We start from the raw sequence: 19912 nt of genomic DNA, 5'->3' as shown, positions 1-19912 counted from the left end.
GTCCCCCCCCCCCCCCCCCCCCCCCCCCCCCCCTCTCTCACACACACACACACAAGTTGGATACATCGAACGAGTCTCTCCTAGCCCAAAATAGTCTTCTCTTCCATTGCATTGGCATTTTTGCCAAGTGGCAGTCTTCTAATCTCATTTTTCAACAATTTTTAGCAAATTTATTAATTTTCAGATAATTTAATTTCAATCCTTTCAACTCTGCCCAAAATTAAATGCCTAGCCAAAATTAAATGTGCCCATCCATAATTTAATTGGCTAGGTCATTGCAAGCTCAAGTGGTCCCTAGCCTTAATTGACCTTTGGACATGCACAAAATAATTAATTAGTTACTAGTCCCTAGTGTCACCATTGATATTTAATGGCCAATTAACTTTTCTAGGGCCAAATTGACACCAACTGACATCCAAAACCTAGTTGGCATAACTTGTCACTATTTTTGCCTTGATATCCATGCTTTCTTGGTGTTCCTAGCTTGTTACCATGAAATAACTTCCATCTACATCACATGTGTCTTACAACATTGCATATTTGATTATTAAATTAATCAAATGTTACTAGCAAGGGCAAAGCATCTCAAAAATTTCACGTCTCCGTGACATGAAATTTTTGTGATGCTTTGCTCTAAAATTTTTGAGATGCTTTACTCTTGCTCTTGCTAGTGACTCGTCATGTGGACATGAAAATTTTGAGATGCTTTTCTCTTGTTAGTAACATTTGATTAATTTAATAAGCAAATGTGGAATGCTGTAAGGCTCATGTGATCCACATGGTAGTTATTTCATGGTTGATGGCCGAGGACCCCAAGAAGTCAGTAGTGGATGTCAAAGGCAAAGTTGTGACAAGTTATGCCAATTGGACTTGGGTTATCAGTTTTGACCCTAGGATAGTTATTTGACCATTAAGTGTCAGTGGTGACATTGGGGATAGCATTATTTAATTAATACTAGTCTAAGGGTCAATTGAGGATGGAGACCACTCCAGGTTGCAAAGGGCCTAGCCAATTTAATTGTGGATGGGCATATTTAAATTTGGGCAGGATAAGAAGGGCTGAAATTAATTTTCAAAATTAATTAATTCTAAAAAGTAATTTAATAGCCAAAAATTATTGAAAAATGGGATTAGAAGGCTGCTACTTGTGGCAAAAATACCCATGCAACTAAGAAAATCGTTTTTGGGGCTGGTAGAGAGCCATTTAGTGTTGGCAAGTTGTGTGTGTGTGTGAGAGAGAGAGAGAGAGAGAGAGAGAGAGAAGGCTGCTGGTCCAATTCTTTGCATAGAAATCAACATTTGCTACAGGTGACAACCATCAAAGGGCTATAGGAAGTAGACGACAACAAAAGGACTCTCTCGAGAGACTAGCGATAGCATTGCTAATTAGGTGACAACATTTATGAGGCTTTAGGACAGCAAGTGACTGCATTAATTGCAGATTTGATATACCAGCAATCAGTTTTGCAAGTAAAATGTGGCTGATTATATTACTAAAAAAACTGATTACAACGGAGTACTCGTGCTCAATAGACAAGCTGGAGCTGGTGAAAGTCACAGATACATTATATATACATGCCTTTCAAGGCGGTTTGGGGGGGATGGGGGCAAGAAGCCATGGAGGGGGTGTATATTGCCATCTGGGGCTGCCTGCCTGCATCACGAAGAACAGGTCCTGGCCGCCCCAAGTGCGCATGAAATGACATCGGAGCTCCTAACGAGCCCTGGACTCGCCCTACACTTGATCCCATCCGTCTCAAAGGGAGTGGATGATGGAGGTCCAGAGCTCTGCTAAGGTCGCTTGTACAGAAAGTCTCTCTCCGCCAAAAGCCACCTGACACCGCGCCTTCCAGATATGCCAACCGGTAAGACTCCCTATGATTTCCCATACCTCAGAGCGGTCTACTGTGGGCTCCAGTACTTGGTGGATGGGTAGAGCCTTTAAACCCACCACTGCACACGACCCTGCCTCGATAATGAATATCGTATCCTGCATCCCGGCCTCATACAGAAGGTGACGGCCCTGGCTGATCGCTTGCTAGCAAAAAGCTCCCCAAGAGATACATCCAAGGCTGGGTGCTATGCGGCGAAGGATGCGGCATACTCCTCTCCACACGAGCTGTGCCGCCTCACACGACCAAAGACAGTGCTTTGGGGTTTCCATAGACTGCTGTGTGCAGCGCTTACAAACTCCCTCCTTCTGTATTTGGGCAAGCCAGCTTCCCACCGCCAAGCCTCCATGTGCCACTAGCCATAAAAAATACAATACCCTCCTCGGCCTCCAGTTGTCCCATAGATAGCGCCAGAAGGTCCGTTGGAATGGCTCCGTGATGCTGTGCTCTGCCCAGTGCCTGCTATGTGACGGTGCCCAATCCATATCCTCCTGCATCAGTATGTGTTTGCCAATCCTGGCGGTGTACTCCAGGAACATCGATGGCTTCTTGGAGACCACAGTGGCCGGCCAAAGCCACTCTCTTGGATCCCACTCCAGCTCATCAAGTGGCCTTCCTTCCCAGATCCAGAGGTGCCACTCCCTGAGCTCCTGCCAAAAGATCAAAGGGTCCAGCCGCCATGTCTTCCCCTGATGAAGGCCAATCACCCGGATCTTCTTTCATGAAAGGACAACTATCTCCTCATCCTGCTGCCCTCTGTCAAGAGCCAGACGCCCCCCCTTCTACACTGTGAAAAAGGTCCCAGGTGGAGCGCTACCCACTCTTCCTGCCACCTGTAGGGGGGGCCGGCTAGTGAGAGGCGAGCCGTGCTCCAGTAGGTCAGCTTTCTCCAAATAGAATCGAGGACTGGAAGAAACTGCTGAGCGGGAGTGATGTCGAGTCCCACCTGGAACCCTAGGTACCGAACGGTCTGTTCTCTGCTCACCCACCTAAATCCCAGGTGAACGCCCCACTTCGTGCTAGAGTCTGGATCTGTGAGGAAATCAACTGACTTTCGCCAGTTGATTTTTGCTCCCGCTACAGAACAGAACACTCAAGAGCCAACCTCACTCTCTCCAGCATCAACTCGTCGTCCTCTATGTAGAGCGTTGTATCATCTGCATACTCTGAGTCTAACTTGGTCTCCTCTCTTCCTGGAAGTCGGAGGCCACGTAATCCACTCACACGTGACCTGAGGAAGTGAGACATCGCCTCTGCAAAGAGAAGGAACAGGTACGGAGCTAGGGGGCAGCCCTGTTGGACCGATCTCTCGAGCCGAAACTCCTCCCCTCGCCTATCTCCTATGCGAACCCTGTTGATGGCCGATCTGTAAAGTGCGGAGACCCCGCAAATCCAAGCATAGGGGAAACTCAACCTCACCATGGTGCCCTCTAGGAAATCCCAGTCCACCCTGTCATAGCCTTTCTCAAAATCCAAGAGTAGTACGGCCAGTCTCTGCCCATTGTGCTGGGCCCACTCTGTTGCCTCAAAGAAGGTAAATATATTGTCCAGGATGCTCCTATCTTGGACAAAGCCTGTCCATGTATCATGGATGATGTCTGGAAGCACGGGGCATAGTCGCCTACCAATCATCTTTGCTAGTGCCTTATAGGCCACAGATAATAAGGTGATCGGTCTCCAATGGGAAAGCTCCAACTGGTCTCCCCCTTTGGGGAGAAGACTAATAAGGCCTGCTGAAAGACTCGCTGGCATCTGTCCTGAAGTGAAAATCTCCTGAAAGGCCATCAATAGAGGGTCCTTCACCACTTCTCAGAAGATAGTGAAGAAAGCCATAGAGAGGCCATCCTCTCCCAGGCATTTTTGCCCGTCCTGTGTATGGAAAGCCTCCTCTAGTTCCTTCTCTATGAAGGGGGCTAGGAGGGAGCATCCCATCTCCTCTGTGATGAGGGGCAGGATGTTATCCCAGACCTGTTGTCTATATCGATGCCCTCTCGCTGAGACTGTCTCCTGTTGGAAGAGGCGACTGTAGTAGTCGGTGGCAATCTCCATCACCTTGTCTGGGCTAGAATGGGTCCTCCCATACTGATCTTGGAGGCTGTGTATCTGCTCTCCTGAGGTGTGAGGCTGGTGCACCTGGAAAAACTCCTTGCACATCGTGTCCCCCTTCCGCGCCTAGAAAGCTGTTGAGGTGCGGAAAGAGAACTCTGAGTGCCTGTCCTCTCTAGGCCAACAATGGATGTTCACGCGCGCACCTCCTATGTGTGGAGAGTGGGATCCCCTGGTGCCTCTTGTAATAATCTCTACGTGGTTGCAAGGTCCTGCCGGAGTGCTTTCTCCTCCCAGCTCTGCTGCCTGGCCTGTATGGCTGCCTCTTGGCAGATTTTGCTCGACTCAGCTAGGACCTCTGCAACCTTCTCTGTGATCTGGTTCCTCCTACCCCACTCTCTAGTCCAAATCTGCTCTATCTGTCTCGTCACCTCCTCCCTTCTATAGATCAAGTCAGTGATCCAACAAGATCGTGTATCTAGAGCAGATGCTGGGGGATCTAGTGTTAGGAGAACCAGGCCATGATCAAACAACGTGGTGTTTGCCAACTGCCCAATCTGGCCTCCTTGAGAGTCTCCCCACTCTCCCACATAAAACGTGTCCAACCGCTCCAGTAGGACTCCACCTAGCCGCCTGCATTCCCAAGAGAAGTTCGTCGATCTCTCCCTCCTATGGAAGGCAGGGTCTCTCCAAGCATCGCGTGCTCCTACTGCCAGTAGAAAGACCTCCCATGTCTCGTGCTCCTCCCTGGCCATGTCCTGGTAGTTTCTTCCTCTATCCTGCTGGTCCTCCAAAGCCTCCAGGTTGTTGAAGTCTCCTCCAACAATCCAGGAGTCCATCTCTGGGAGTCCTTCCGCGATCTCCACCCAGAACTTGCTACATGCCCTAACCTCCATAGGAACATAGATATTAAGGACTCCAAGGCACGAGTTCCCAATATCCAATCTGATCCATAGCACCTTCCTTGCCACTATCGTCCCGTGGTCTCGTACACAAGTGGTAAAACTCGGACCAATAGAGGTGCATACGCCTCCACTCTTGCCGTGGGCACCTATGGCGTGCTCTCAGTAAGTGTGCGAACTGCCTGGGAGTACCTTCCCTACCCGCTAGGCCCGGATGGGGGTGAGCTGATGCTCCTGTAGAAGTAAAATGTCGATCCGTCAGGCAAGGGCACACTTCAGCTCCTGCCGAATAATCAATTTCCTGGAACCACGTGCCCCACTGTAGTGGAGCCTATTCACATTCCAGGATGCAAGGTGTAAGCTCATGGGGAAACTTGTGACTGACCGAACAGGCATGTGTTCAGTGTGGAGGCTGTTGATGAAGAGGAGAAGCTATGAGGTATGCAAGTACGCTTTGCCACCGGTCTGGATGGCGAACTCCAATCCCCCATGGTGGCCCTCGGCCGGACCATAGGTGTGATAGATGTTCCAAGTGGTACTATCAATGCATCAATCAGCCATGCTGAGAGTCGGGACTCTGTGTATTGGTAGAAATAGGCCACCTGTGCCAGGGGCCACTCGATCACATCCCTCAGAGCTCTCCACTATGGAGAGGCTCGAAAAATAATGCTCAGGTAAGGGACCTCGACACCGGCCCACCAGTTAATATCCATCATGCAACCAGGCCACTGTTGTGCAAACAATGCTAGTCCTTCTTGTCCCATCCATTGGGAGGTGTGGTCCACCACCTGACTCTTCAACTCTTACCCTATCTGTGTCGTCGTCTACTCCCCTAAGTGAGAGGACTGAAAAAGAAGGTGTAGTTTGGTCCATCCGGAGGTGCTAGTAGATGGACCTTGCCCCTCCTTGACTTACGAACCACGAAGATCCCCACCTCTAGAGATAGTGGAACCTCTCCGCGCTCCACAACTCTCAAGTAGAACCATGGGCCACTGCGGAAAAACTCCTGTGGCAACAGGTGTGTCTGTCTCGGGAAAGTGTGACAGGCGGCAGGGGTGGATGAGCTAGTGGGTGTGTGGGAGGGGGAGGACTGCTGGTGCGAGGAGGATGTAGGCGTGTGTGGCTCATTACCTCCTGTGGGAGGAGGGGGGGAGAGTTTGGGGGGGATCACCTGAACCAGGTGCGAATCAGGGGGGGTGCTCGGTACGGGGGGTGGTGGGGGGGAGGATGATCGAGGGATGGTGGGATGGACGGAGGTACATGGCGGGTGTGGGGGGGGGCTATGAGTCAGGGTCAGTGGGGGGGGGGGGGGCATGGGATGGGGGGTGGGGACTCAGGAGAGGTAGTTTGTGGCATGGGTGGTGGATGTGGGGGGTTGCGGTCCTACCGGGTGGGGCGGGCAGCGGGGGGTTGTGGAGTGCTCTACTGAGGGGGCGTTGCTCGCCCACCTGCTCCCTGCTCTGCTGAGGCTAGGTTTGAGACACTGGTTGCGCCTCCCCTGCCGTCTCCGTCTTTGTTGTCTCTAGACCCATGTGAAGCCGTCAACGTCCACCTAGGGGCCTATTGACGAAGCCACCTTGGCTCCGAAACGCGTGCAACCTGCTGCTTGATGCCCAAAGTTGTGGCAGCGTAGGCACTGCCCTAGCTGCCCCGTCACAATGACCTATTGCCTAAAGAAGTGCTCGCCCGCCTCAATCTCTAGGAACTGTGGGATATTCTTGACCTCTTTCATTGCCACCCATACCTTTGGGACTCCTGCAATTGTCACTACATCCGCGAAGGACGCGGGAAGGATAGTGCCGAAGAGCCATCCAAAGTCTTCCACCAACTGGCGATACTCTATTACCAGGTTAGGAAAAGAAGGGTGACCGAGTGCTGAAGAAACCTGTTGTGGAGTGCATATGCCTCCACAGTAAAGCCACTGTACTAAGGGACCATGTATATGACCCCCTTCGTGGATGCATATGGTGAACTGGCAAGCAACTCGCGAGCTGTGTCTGCCGAGCTGAGCTTGACCATGAAAATACCTTGGCCCATTAGGACCACCTCCACGATCTGTGCTGTGCTGATGCGCAACGTGGAGTGAAGCCAAATCCCGAAGCTAGGCCCTAGCTGGGGAGTGTTCTACTACCTGACCATAAATTGTTGTTTTCTTTAGCTCCAACTCCTTAGCTTGAACGGCTAAGAGCTGCTCCTCAGAGAGGACGACACGCAAGGTGTTTGATTGGAGGGCACTCGTTGAGTGCGTCGGCGTCTGGCCAGAGGTTTCCATTGTGCGTCCCTTCTGAGAAAACTACCAATCACGTCACGGTGCTACTTGAGGGGGGAAAGTTGCTGCAGATAGAGGGAACAACTGGAGGGTGGGGGGGAACAATGGTGAGGGGGGGGGGGGGGAGTTGCTATTTTTGGCAGGGGGTATTAAACACCGCGGACGAAGGCAGCGCGCCGGGGGTGGGGGGAGATTAGGATAGAGGGTGGATATGGCGGGGATAACAAGATGGGGGGGGGGGGGGGGGGTGGATAAGACGGTAACAAACAGGGTGAATTGTCAAGGGTGGGGGCAAAAGACGGGCATGCAGGGAGGGCGCGGTCTAACGGGGCGGGGGTGAAATGGCAAGATATGGCATGGGGGCGAGCGAACTGTCAGGGCGGGGGCAAAAGACAATAAGCGGGGCGCCTGGAAACATGGGAGGTGGAGGCAAAATGGCAGGATACGGGGGGAGGAAACTGTCAGGGCGGGGGCGAAAGACTGGTAGGCGAGGCGGCTGGAAACACAAGGTGGCTATTGCGAGAGATGACAGGGCGGCTATTGCGAGCCGTCGGGTGGGGGGGAGTCAACGTGGGGGGGAGGGGGGGCGAGCTCACAAATGAGCGCGATCGATCTGGGGCGGGCGATCAGACGGAGCGGGGGCAGCTGGCGATGTGACGGGCGTGAGCGCGGATGAACCCAACAATCAATTTTGGGTATTTCCTTGTGAAGAATCTCAGATTTCTCTCTCATCTTAGCATTCTTTCACCTTCTTCAACCTGTTCTCTAAAGATCTCAGCATCTTTTAGCCATTTGGAGTAGATCTTAGCCAAATTTGGTGGACGACAAGGAGAATTCTGCTGTAAACCCTAATTTTTTGCAGAAATTAGGGTTTAGCAGCCACCTTGGGACTTGTGCCATCGGTCAAGGGTATCGTGCACCGAAATCAGCACCTGAAAATTCAAGAAATTGTCAAGGATTTCAGATGCCATCATATCCATTGTGAATTGGGGCAGCATTTGTCTAGTTGGTGGTTCCTTTAGAGCAAGTCTTGGGTGAAAATCAAGGGGCAATTGGCCCAAATTGATTGTTGATTGTTTGTACAAGAAGGGGCCTTTGGATCAACAAAAGAGATTGTGCCATCTCAGCTTGTACTCAATCCATTAGTAATTAAAGTTAAAGAAATACCGAAAGGGATGCTAGTTTTGGGGCCAACAAGTCTCTATTGTCCAAGATTTTTGTTAATTGCTATAATTAAGTGCTTGATCAAGTATTACTACCCTATCCAAGAAGAAAGGTTGGTTTCATCCATGGCCATGATTAAACCAATAGTGATGTCTCAAGGTGAAAATACAGCTTTTGAATGCTGAAACACTGCCATCTACTCCTGCTATACCCTTGAAAAATGATGATCTCAGCAAAGATGCAGCTATTTGCTGTGGATCTTTGTATGAAGAAAGTGCAGCCTTCTACTGCTCCACTTGGGAAAACACAGTTTTTTACAGTTGCACACCTTGAAAACAAGCCTTTCCTGCTGTAGACAACTGTCCTCTACCTTGACTTGCATACGACAGGCTCCTTGGGTGACTGATAAAACTCATCCTTTTATGGTCTCTGTTTCCTGCCTCAAGCAGTTGAACACAGCCTCCTACTATTGTCAATTCAGATGCCCGGGTAGATGAAGTGCTGAATATAGCCAACTGAACAGCATGAAGTGGCTTCTCTTGTCAATAACACAGGTTGGGACTGCAACTCTCCCACAAGCAGCCACAAATCTAGTTCCTCGGATAGCAGGAGGGCTCCTACAGCTTAACACTGCTATGGCTAAGCAAACAGTTAGTATATCTAGATTCTCGGATAGTACAAGAGCTATTTATAGGATATGCCCCCTAAGAATAAAGAAATCTTATTCCTATAAGATGTACTGTAAGCCAGCCTTCTTATGATGTGCGAAAGGGAGTGTGTGGCTCTGATATCATGATGAAAACCAGAAAAATGCAAACACCAAGTCCTTGAAGAATTTTGGATGTGACCAAAATGGAGGTGGACACATTATCTGAGAATGATCGTGGTGGCTGGGCTGACATAGCAGTAGTAGAAGTGTAATACAATGATGATAGAAAAAAGTGTTTGATTGCAGGAAAATGGAAGTTAGATGGATAACTTGTAGTCGTAGCAAGAACTGGCTTAAGGTGATTATGACAGAAAATGGTCTCAGGAAGCCAAAGAGGGACATATATGTGTTGTAGCCAATGGTGAGAGGTGTAAAGAAAGGCAGTGGGGGTGGCAAGGTTGGATATTGGAGCAGTCAAACACAAAAAGAGGAGTGAAAAACTAGTTGAGAGGGCCTGGCCAGTCTTTTCAGTTGGTAATTAAAAGACTATGGTGAGGCCAGGAGGGACAAAGAGCCTAGGCACATGATATACATCAAGTAGTGATTCATAGCATTTGAGCAGCACATTGGAGACCACAATGGTCTATTGTGGCTCCCTTATTTTTTCATGAGTGAATATTGGTAAAAAAATACATAAAGTATTCAAAGGATAGTTCTTTATACTTTGTATTTTATCTCAGGGTGGTTTTCTCGAAGGTGTTATTAATAGAACTTTCTCTTCTTTGAAAGAAAAGGGGATCGGTTTAAAGGAATGCTTCAAAAGTGAGATTTAAGAAATGCATGCTTCTAGTGAGAAAATCTATGTGAAAGATGCTCTCTGTGTACTTGGTCTTGATGAAAACCATTTATCAGTAACTAGTATTGCTTAGATTGACTCAAGGTGGAGACTCTACTTGAAATTTGAATAACATTGCTGAGAAGAAGTTTGTACGTGGAGGCTTGAAACAAAGAACTGGTGAGGAACATGATGCCAAGTGATTATTCAACTTTCTTTTGTGTATGCATGCATGTTGTCAAGAAAGGTGAGAAATATTGGTGCCTCATTCATTTGGAAAGGAACCCTAACGTTCCATGATGCATTTTGGCTGCACTGCCAATTGAAGTGATATCTATTTATTTATGCAAAGAAATTATGTTCTTTCCCAGACTTACATGATATTCATTATATGTACTGTTCCATTTGGGGCTGTCTTAGTATCTTATTTTCTCAAACAGCTTATCTCTTGCTTTCTAGCCTGCTCCTTCACAGCAAAAGGATGAAGTCAACAAGGCTACATGGCATTCATCTCTTAATTCTTTCACTTCCTCAGCTGCTGCTCTCAGCCTTAAAAAAGGTTGGGTTCAGCTCTTACTAGTTAACATGGCTTTATCTTACCCATGATATTCTCCTTTGGCAGTAGCTAGGATTGTACAGAAAGCCTATTCTCCAATAAGATTTTGAAAGTCAAGTATGCTTTACTTGCTGCAGATTCTGAATTTAGAAGTAAAGTTCAGATGCTTGATGATGGAAGTGGCACAGTGCCCTTAAAAGTAGCACATCATTCCAGATTCATGTCTATGCAGTCGGCTGCAGATCTTGCTTCAGCTGCAGCAGCAAATGATGATGAACACCCTTTTGATTCTGATGGTTAGATCCCTTTCCATTTTATTGGACACAGTTCAACTTCGACTATTACGAAAGTGGGAAAGGTGGTTTGCCTGTTTTGCCTTTGGGCTTAATGTACTGAAGTGACTGGCATGCTCATGTTGCAGCAAGATTGGGAAGTCAGAAGGCAATCTCTTTGACACCAGGTCAACTGACACCAACTGGGTCTCCTAGAAGACAATCTGCAGCTGACTCTCCATTGCAACAGTCTGCATCTGGCTCTCCCCAGCGGTTATCTTTACCTTCATCACAATCTACCAGCCAGCACACCACAGCTCCCAACTCACCTCCTCATGCAGGGTCTCTTCCAGGTGACACTTAGTTAATTTAGGATGTGTTTTCCGATTTTATACTGTGATTATGCATTGTAGTTGGATGTGTCAATGCAATCATGAACAACTGGATGTGAAATAATTTGCAGCACGAACTCCTCGCATTGATGGAAAAGAGTTCTTTCGCCAAGCACGGTATGGTGCTCTTAAAACTGTTAGTAGTCTTTTAAGAAGTTGCAAAACAGCAGAATTTATCTTGTTTGGATTATTGCAATAAGTAACAGCCAAAAACTGTGTTTTCATGGCTCAATTGGATCCAAGTGTCAAGTTTGTTTTGATTCATTTAAAAATATTTCAATATTTTTAAAACTTAGATTCATGTAGGAATTGTAAATAAATCTCAATTGTTTAATGATGATTTTCTAGCCTTGATGATTGGACTGCGCTGAATGTGTCTAATAGTCATCAATGCCTATTCACAGCAGAACACTGAGTTAATATGAAAATTTGCAATAAAGACTTTGTGTTTCCTTTCACACCTAGCCACATAAAAGGCATGCAATGGGAATGATGCTATATGGATTTTGACCACTGGAAAAGACCATTAAGGTCTCACACATGGGAACTATTGTAGGGCACAGATCTCCAAGACGCATGGACTCTCAATGTCAATAGTAGGAGATAGAGATGCAAGGACAGCTTTTTCATTCTGAAAAATATTACTTTGATAATATGGGAGATGGAGCTTAACTTTCACCACATAACATCCTCTAAGTAAAGGTCAAAAGCTTTGGATATCGTTTTGAGGACAGCTTTTTCACTTCTGAAAAATATTTCCCTGACAGTATGGGGGATACTTCTCACCACATATCATCCTCTAAGTAAATGATCAAAAGCTTCAGATACATCCTATGGCTGGAGAGGACCCCAATTGAAAAGGAGAGAGAGACAGTACATGATCATTGGAAAGATGAGTGTACAATTTAGATGATTGACTCTTGCCAAGTTTGACAAGGTTTTAATGAAAACAAGAGGGAAGAAATGTAGTATGATTAACTTTTCAGCAGATACTATGGGCCTTTTTCATATTGAAACTGGCCTCTAGTGAAGGTAGAATTAGAAACTTGCAAAGGCGCTGCATCCTATCATGATCTCGGATGTGTGGTTCCAAAGAGTGGCTCTTTGTCAATCTCCTCCTAGCATACGAGAGCCCTCAGCTCTAGGACCTTATGCAGGCTCTGCTTGACCCATAGTAGACTGTGAAGGAGGAGGATCTGGGTAAGGTGGTCCTTGCTGAAGTGAAAATCCATCTCATAGATGGTCTCCACTCCCCTTCTAACCAGGGCTTGCATTCCTAGAAGCCTTCCTGGAAGAATTTCTGGGATTTGGCCACCTAGAGTGAGCCTTCAGAATCTTGGATCACTAGCTTTCCCAATAGGGCCTAACTCTAGTACTTTGGATCAATCATAGTTTCCTGAAACACCATTTCTACCTTGCTGAAATGGAATAGCTGTTTCAGGCCATTTCTGTTCCTCAGAAATGGTGTTTTGGGTAGTGCAAGTCACAGGCAAGGTATAACTATTAGTTTTATTTATCCCCGTGTGTAAACACACATTGTTATGTGTAAAAGTGTGTATTTAGGTGTGAACACCTTTTACACCACTTAGCATTAAATAAGGGTCAAAGGTTTAGCTACATAGCTTAGTCTATATATCCAGGCCCCATCACATTTATATCTTGCTTATTACTATCTATATGTCTTTCAGTTTGTGTGTACTTGCAAGTTGCAAGAGAGCTGTCTCTCTCCATGGAGTTCCATAGCTTGCTGGTTACACATGTGAGCTCCATACCCAAGAGTGGTATTAGAGTGGGTTCGATTGGATTATGCTACCATCACCCCCTCCATATCATGCTACACTCGTCACTGCTGCAGCTCCTCCAATGTTAGAAAAGAAGGTCCTTCTACTTACTGCCAATACTGTCATCTATGCAGAAGAAGAAGAAGAAGAAGAAGAAGAAGAAGAAGAAGAAGGTGGAGGATGAGGTGTCTGCCTTGTCAAGCACAGCCACTTGCTTTGTAAGGTATTTTGTATAAAGGTCTCTTCTTGTTGGATACTTAGAGGAGATCTTATCGTGCTCTAATAGTCAATACACTTACCACTATGCAAAATGTAGAGCTTTGGCATGCTTGATGTGGTCATATGAGCTTTGGTAGTCTGATTACACTTTTGCATTATCAGATGGTGGATGCTTTGCCTCCAATCGATACTCCACCTCCTCATGTGAGGGATGTATACCTAGAAAAATGCATTGTTTTGCTTTTAAGAAGAATGGTGCAATGCATTATGTCCAAAAAATGCAACTAATATACTTTGATGTGTGTGGTCCTATGCGGACTAGAGCTCTTAATGGTCATTCATATTTTCACTTTTATAGATGACTGCTCTCATTACACATCGGTGAATGGCCTAAAGACAAAGTCAAATGTATTTATGGACTTCAAACATTTGGTTATAAAATTGGAAGTAGAGTCATATCTAAAGGTGCAAACACTACACACAGATCAAAGGGGGGAGTACGTCTTGTGCATTTGAGACGTTTTTGCTTGAGCATGGCATTACACATCAAGCCACTATGAGGATGACACCTCAACAAAATGGAGTGGCTGAAAGAAAAAATCGCACACTCATGGAAGTGACCAAATGTATGCTGAAAAGCAAAGGGTTGCCATATAAGTTTTGGCTTGAGAGCCTTCAGTGTACAAATGTACTTAATCATGTTCCGACTAAAGCTCAAGATGATCACTCCTTATAAGGCATGGCATGATAGAAAGCCAAAGGCTGATTACTTTTGTGTGTTCGGATGTATAGCATTTGCTCATGTGCCTAAAGAGCTTCATGGAAAGCTAGATGATAAAGCACTTAAATGTATTTTTGTTGGATACAATTCGAAGAGCAAAGGCTACTATTTATATGTATCCCTATATAGGAAGGATTTTTGTTAGCAAAGATGTCATTTTTGCTGAAAGTGCAGCCTATTCTCAAGATCAATTTGAGATGCAAGCCAGGTGTGAGTCTGTGCTGTCTTGGAGGGTCTTTTGCCACTTGCATTGGGATTCAAGCCTGCTGTAAATCTAGGAACAGATGTATTACAGCAAGTTGTTGCTGATCCACCTACCCAAATCAGCCTTTAGTTGATCATGTTTTGCCTCTGACAATGGACCAAGCAGTTAGGCAAGAAAGGGATATTGTAAATGTAGCAAAAACAATCTCGAGATGGCTGTTATAGACTCTCCAAGAGAGTAAGATTGATGCTCCTCTGCCTCAATGTACTAAATAGGTTGCTCAAGATGTAGGGGGACACATTTTGTGGAAAATTTGGAAGTAGACACTTTTCTTGATGAGCACGCATTCATGAGCTCAAATTTTGGATGAGGATGAGCCTACTTCATTTGATGACACATGGTAGGATGTACATTGGTTGCAGGCCATGGAAGAGGCATTGGACTCCATTGCTACTAATGGTACTTGGGATCTTGTTGAGTTGCCACCCGTTGCCCAAGGCTACGCTCAAAAAAAGGGCATAGATTTTGAGGAGACTTTTCCTCCTACATCCCGCATGAGTATAGTTAGATTTGTTACTGCTATGGGCACCCATATAGATGGAAAGTACATTAGTTGGACATTAAGACAATGTTTCTTAATGGTGACCTTCATAAGGATGTTTATGTATCACAATCTCCAAGGTTTGTAGTTAAAGGCGAAGAGCACTTGGTTTGCAAGCTAAACAAGGCTTTGTGTATAGCTTGAAACAAGCTTCTCGTGCATGATATATGAAGGTAGATGCTTTGTGAACAACAAAGGGTTCAAAAACAATCCAATTGCTCCTACTCTATAAATTAAGAATGAAGGGGAGACTTGTTAGTCATCATTCTTTATGTAGATGATATGTTGCTGCTCATAGGACTTAAAGAGGACAGAATTGCACACTTTAAAGCTGAATTGAAGAAAATATTTGCTATGTTAGATATATGCCTTTCACATTACTATTTCAGAATTTACTTCACCCAAAACTAGCATGGTATCATCATGTCACAGTCGATGTATATGGAAAAGCTTCTACATAGGTTTAACATGCAGGATTGTAAATCTACGAGTACTTCGATGAAGCTAGGACTGAAGCTTTCTATGCATGATGATACTAAGATGATTGATTTTGCAATTCACAGCTAGGCTGTTGGATGCCTTATTTATCTTTGTAACATATGCCTTGGCATACAGTTTGTAGTATCTTAGGTGAGTAGGTTTCCATGTATAGTTCATTGGCAAGCTGTTAAGAGGATCGTCCATTACTTGCCAGGTACTTTGACATATGCCTTGATATTTACCAAGGGGAGACTTGTAGCTACATGCTTACAATGTTTCAGATTGGATTGGAGACTTAGATACTTGACAATGTACCAGTGGATATTGTTTCTTTTTGGGATGTTCATGCATTTATCACGAAACAACCTATAGTGGTTACCTCATCTTTTGAGGCTGAGTACAAGGCAGCCTTCATAGCAATGATAGAATGTCTATGGCTACACAAATTGTTGGAGCCCCAAGAGGAACACCAAGGAAAAGAGAATTCTCTTGCAAGAAAATCTATCTTGTAACATCAACAAGCTTTTATTTCATTCTTCTGATCATCAAAACAAAGAAAACAGCAATTCTTCACGCAGCATCATAGTAGATATCTCCCACGGATTTGATAGAATCAACCATAATCTCCAACATCTTCATAGAATTCTTCAATATAATAAAGAACACAAAAGAATACACCATCTTTGAATGGAAATCAATCACATATTATTCATCTTTAATATCTTCATAGTTCTCTCTCTCAATCTCTCATATACAGTTACACTGTTTTGATAAAATTGGCTCTCTCTAACTCTCTCTCTCTCTCTCTCTCTCTCCATCAATAGTACATCATCTCCTCACTATAATGCTCTCATAATAACTCTCAATAATCATTCTTAGGTCGTGGATACACCTCCCAAGAGGCATGTCTGATATGAAGAGTCACCAGAGCCACTACAGTGTCTTTTCACAGCTTACTACTGTCACTGTCACTTAGTCTTCTCTTCAGTCTTCAGCAGCTGTTTCTTCCACTTGTTTTAGCTCTTTTGAACTTAGATTCATCCTTTCCAAAGGTTAGAAAACTTTCCCAAAGTCACACATACATTCTACAGAACACCTAGAGAAGGTCTATAGAACAATCACAGTACAGCACCAGAACAGCTATAGAACAGTTACAGTACAGAGATAGAGCAGAGACAAAGGCTCTACAGAAGGTCTACAGAAGGTCATCAAAACCTCATAACTCATACTCAAACCATTCCAAACTCTCAAAAACTATTCAATAGGCTTTCAAAAGATCTCAATCTTCATCAATCATCAATCTATGCTTCATACAGAAGACAATCAGAACAAAACAGAAGCTATATAGGAGGTATACAGAACCAATCAGAACCTATCAGAACATCTCAAAACCTCATAACTCCACTGAGAATCATCATGAACTTCCAAAACATAATCAATATCATCCAAAACACTCTCAAATACTTCCCTTACAACCATACATCACTCTAGATCCATCAAAAATCAATCATTCAGACCTCAAAAACAACAAAAATCAGTCAAAAATTCAGTCTTTTTCCACTCTCAACATATCCCCGCACTTAGAAAGGAAGCGTTCTCGCGACCTAAGGAAAAGAAGAATATAAGTTCACTAAAGAGCTCAATTTTGTCTTCTGTCAGATCTTCAATAATCTTGCCAAAACACGACTCCAACTTATCACCTGTATCTGAGAGAAAAAATACTACTAAAGGAAAACTCCATTATTCATTAACTCATCTAATTAATCATTTAAAAGCCATAACAAATTTGTAAAGGATATAAGAGACTCTCTTCAGCTTTCCACTATAGGCTTTCCATCCACCACCAACAATCTTTTGAAAAGAGCTCTCGAACAAGTATTCGCAATCAACATGAACTCATCACATACAATTAAGACAATACATACACAAACACTAACACAACCATCTGAATGACACCTCCAAAAAGAGATATATATCATTAAAAAGCTTCCAAGATACATTGCAAAGGCATCAATGAAGATGATCCCTTTTAAAAGCTTGGTGGTTTCGGAAGCGATCCATGGAGAAAGATTCATCTACAAATGTCTTGGGAGGATTTTGAAAAAACTGCAGGCAGCACATCCTTTCTAGCAAGACAAGGTATCTGCTAGGGAGACATAGAGCATGAAAATACAGGACATCCAACTGGTGGGAGTCAATGTTCACATTGACATTCATACAAAGTTTTGGAATGGCCTTTTGATCATTATGGGAATGCCTATGCATGTATGCTAGATACCAAGGAAAATGAGCTGTCAATCTCACCGAAGGATCCAGAGATTGTGAATATTAGTGAGTAAAATGAAGGTAGTTCTGGTATGCTTGACTGGCAATTGTCCAATCTCCTGGAATAATTGGCCAGTTTATCTAAGGTCCTGTAAGAGAATCAGTCGAGCTCCATCCCCTTCTTCTGGGAATCTGCTGATCAAACCCTTCATATTCACTAACCAACTGAGGGGGTTGAGAGATAGAAGTGGCAGGAGATGGAAGTGGAATAAGTAAAAGTGGATGAAGAGATGGGTAGGAAAAATCATAAAAGAAGGAATAGGTTAAAGAAGGAGTGACTGAAAATTTTAAGGAATCAGTTAGGAAGGGTGTTAACTGATAAATAGGAAAGGTAGAAGGTATATGGATGGATGCAGAAGAGCATGGTGGAGAAGAGGAAAATACTCTATCTTCGATAAAAGAGCAATATGTAAATATGGAAATTTGAGGAAAAGATTGAGGTTGGAAAAGAAAGGGTAAGATTGCTGTCAAAGTGGTTTGATAGAGGGAAAGATAGGTATCATAACGGTGAGCCATTTGTTGGTAATACAGTAGGCTAGGAACAGAGGGACCTAAGGTAGATCTTCTCTGATAGGCATAAAAAAAGGTGGAATCAAATGGATTATTTTTGGAAAGGTGAGCTAAGAGATCCACCCTCAGTTGGTTAGTGCTCTGTACATAGGTAGAAGCTGTGTTCTGTCGTTGATTCAGGACCACAGAATCAATCATTGAGTGCCAGAAATTTTCAGGGCAAGTAGTCACTTTTGAGGAGTAACTCTGGAACATGTCATCTATTCACAACTCCAAATAGCTGACATACAAAACAGCTTGTAAAACCACATCCCCCACGTACCAGGCCATATCCACTTCATCTGGAATCAACAAGTCTCCCCGTAGATACATATATGATAGCAACATGGTATCTGTCGTTACAAAATCTTCAAACACCATACGGACCACTTCTGTCAGCAACTCAGGAGACCAAGCCCCACTCCAACCATCCTCTGGAAGAGGAAGATCCATCGTTGAAAGCTTCATGTAAAAGACCAACTTGCGTAGTTGATAGTGGACAAAGAAAGAATGGTCCAGAGGAACATATTCCTGGAAATTCTCAAAGGTAGACCATAGCAGATCCATCCTGGACTGCAATCTTTCCACTTTATCTTGGAAGAGAGGACACAAGGTAGCCTGTCTCTGAAGAACTGCCAGGTCCTGCTGTGAGAGAGAAGGGATCAAGGGAACATTAGGGCTTGGAGGAACAGACCGTGACTGCACCAGTTGGTCTTGCAACTGCTTGATTCGGGAAGCTTGTGATTCCACTGTGTCATTAGCAGTCTGTAAGGCTGAAAGTTTTACATCTAAGAGAGTTTGAAACTCTTGCGCTTCTTTGGACATCCTCTCCTTCTCCTCTGAGATTCTAGTAACCTCTGATTGAGCCTCTGTTAACTGAATCTTCAAAGAAGATATCTCATCTCTTTGGGTTTCAATCAGTTGGGTTTGTTGCTCCATCTGCTTTAACAGATTTTCCAGTGTGTCCTTAGCAGAGGCTAACTCGGATGTTGCCTTATGCAATTGGTCTTTAGACTGCATCAGTTCTTCATAAAAGGAAGCATACAGCTGTTGAACACAGGCTGTCACTGACAGTTCAATGGAACTCTCAATGTCTTTACATAGAAATGGAATGGCATCTCCCGAGACTAGACTGTTCAGTGAAGAGACTGATATGTCCAACGAACCTTCTCTATATGCTCTGAAAAGGTTGTTACATGTGAGATAAGCAGGGAGATCACTGCCAGATGTAGCAGGAATTGGCATGGAAGGAAGAACTGAAGGAGCTTTATCTACTATCCGCTTCAAGCGTTTGCGTTGTATGACCAGGGAAGGAGGAGAATCCAGATCCTCTATATCAATTGGTTCTGACTCATCTGAAGGTGGAGGAGGAGGTACTGGATCAGATGGAGGAGGTGGAGGCACACTCTTCTGTAAACTTGAGTAGGTCAAGAAGGCAGACATGTAGGATCCATAGGTGACATTAGTAACATTGCCCCTGGTTACTTTAATGAAATGTTGATCCATTTTTGTGAGTAGGTAAGTGCTCCAATCAATAGCTACTCCTTTTAACATTATCCTTGAACCTGTAAAGAGCTCTTTGGACAAGTAATGGAATGGCGTTTTTGCAGGCATAAACCTGTCTTGGAGGAACTGGCAGACCAACTTCCACACAGGATCAGTGATCATGGAAAAAGAGACTCCTGAAGTGTTGATCATCTTCTTGACATCCAGAATTTCCTTGGTCTGTTTTTGTAACAGCTTCAAAATCTCATTATTAGAGAATAGCTGGCGAGCTGTAACAAAGGGTTCACCTTTGTAGGGAAGAGACAAAGCCTTCCCTAACCCTCGAGGTGTCAAAGTCATGGAAGTACCATGGACTAGTCCCGACTTCTTGCTGTATGAGGCCAGGAACTCATCACACATGGATGGATCTTCTAGAATCAATGGAAAGGAGACAGCCACGAAAGTCGCGAGTCCTGCCTTCGTAAGAGGCTTAAAAGTGAGTAGGGAAG

At 44.7% G+C, this 19912-nt stretch overlaps 1 protein-coding gene across 1 annotated transcript in view; it reads left to right on the top strand.

The window, feature by feature from the left end:
- The window catches only part of LOC148027272 (uncharacterized protein At4g15545-like), a 94457-nt gene that overhangs the window by 39772 nt on the left and 34773 nt on the right, over positions 1-19912 (top strand). The window contains exons 6-9 of the mRNA XM_087691848.1: positions 10217-10316; positions 10451-10609; positions 10735-10938; positions 11049-11094. Coding sequence (XP_087547974.1) covers positions 10217-10316; positions 10451-10609; positions 10735-10938; positions 11049-11094 — 509 coding nt within the window. The remainder of the gene's footprint in view (positions 1-10216; positions 10317-10450; positions 10610-10734; positions 10939-11048; positions 11095-19912) is intronic.

The sequence above is a fragment of the Lygodium microphyllum genome, chromosome 13, assembly GCF_053477565.2.
Source record: "Lygodium microphyllum isolate KBCC chromosome 13, Lygodium_microphyllum_v1.1.10, whole genome shotgun sequence".
NCBI lineage: Eukaryota > Viridiplantae > Streptophyta > Polypodiopsida > Schizaeales > Lygodiaceae > Lygodium > Lygodium microphyllum.
The sequence above is the reverse complement of the archived record's forward strand: the minus strand, read 5'-3'. Positions and strand labels throughout refer to the sequence as shown.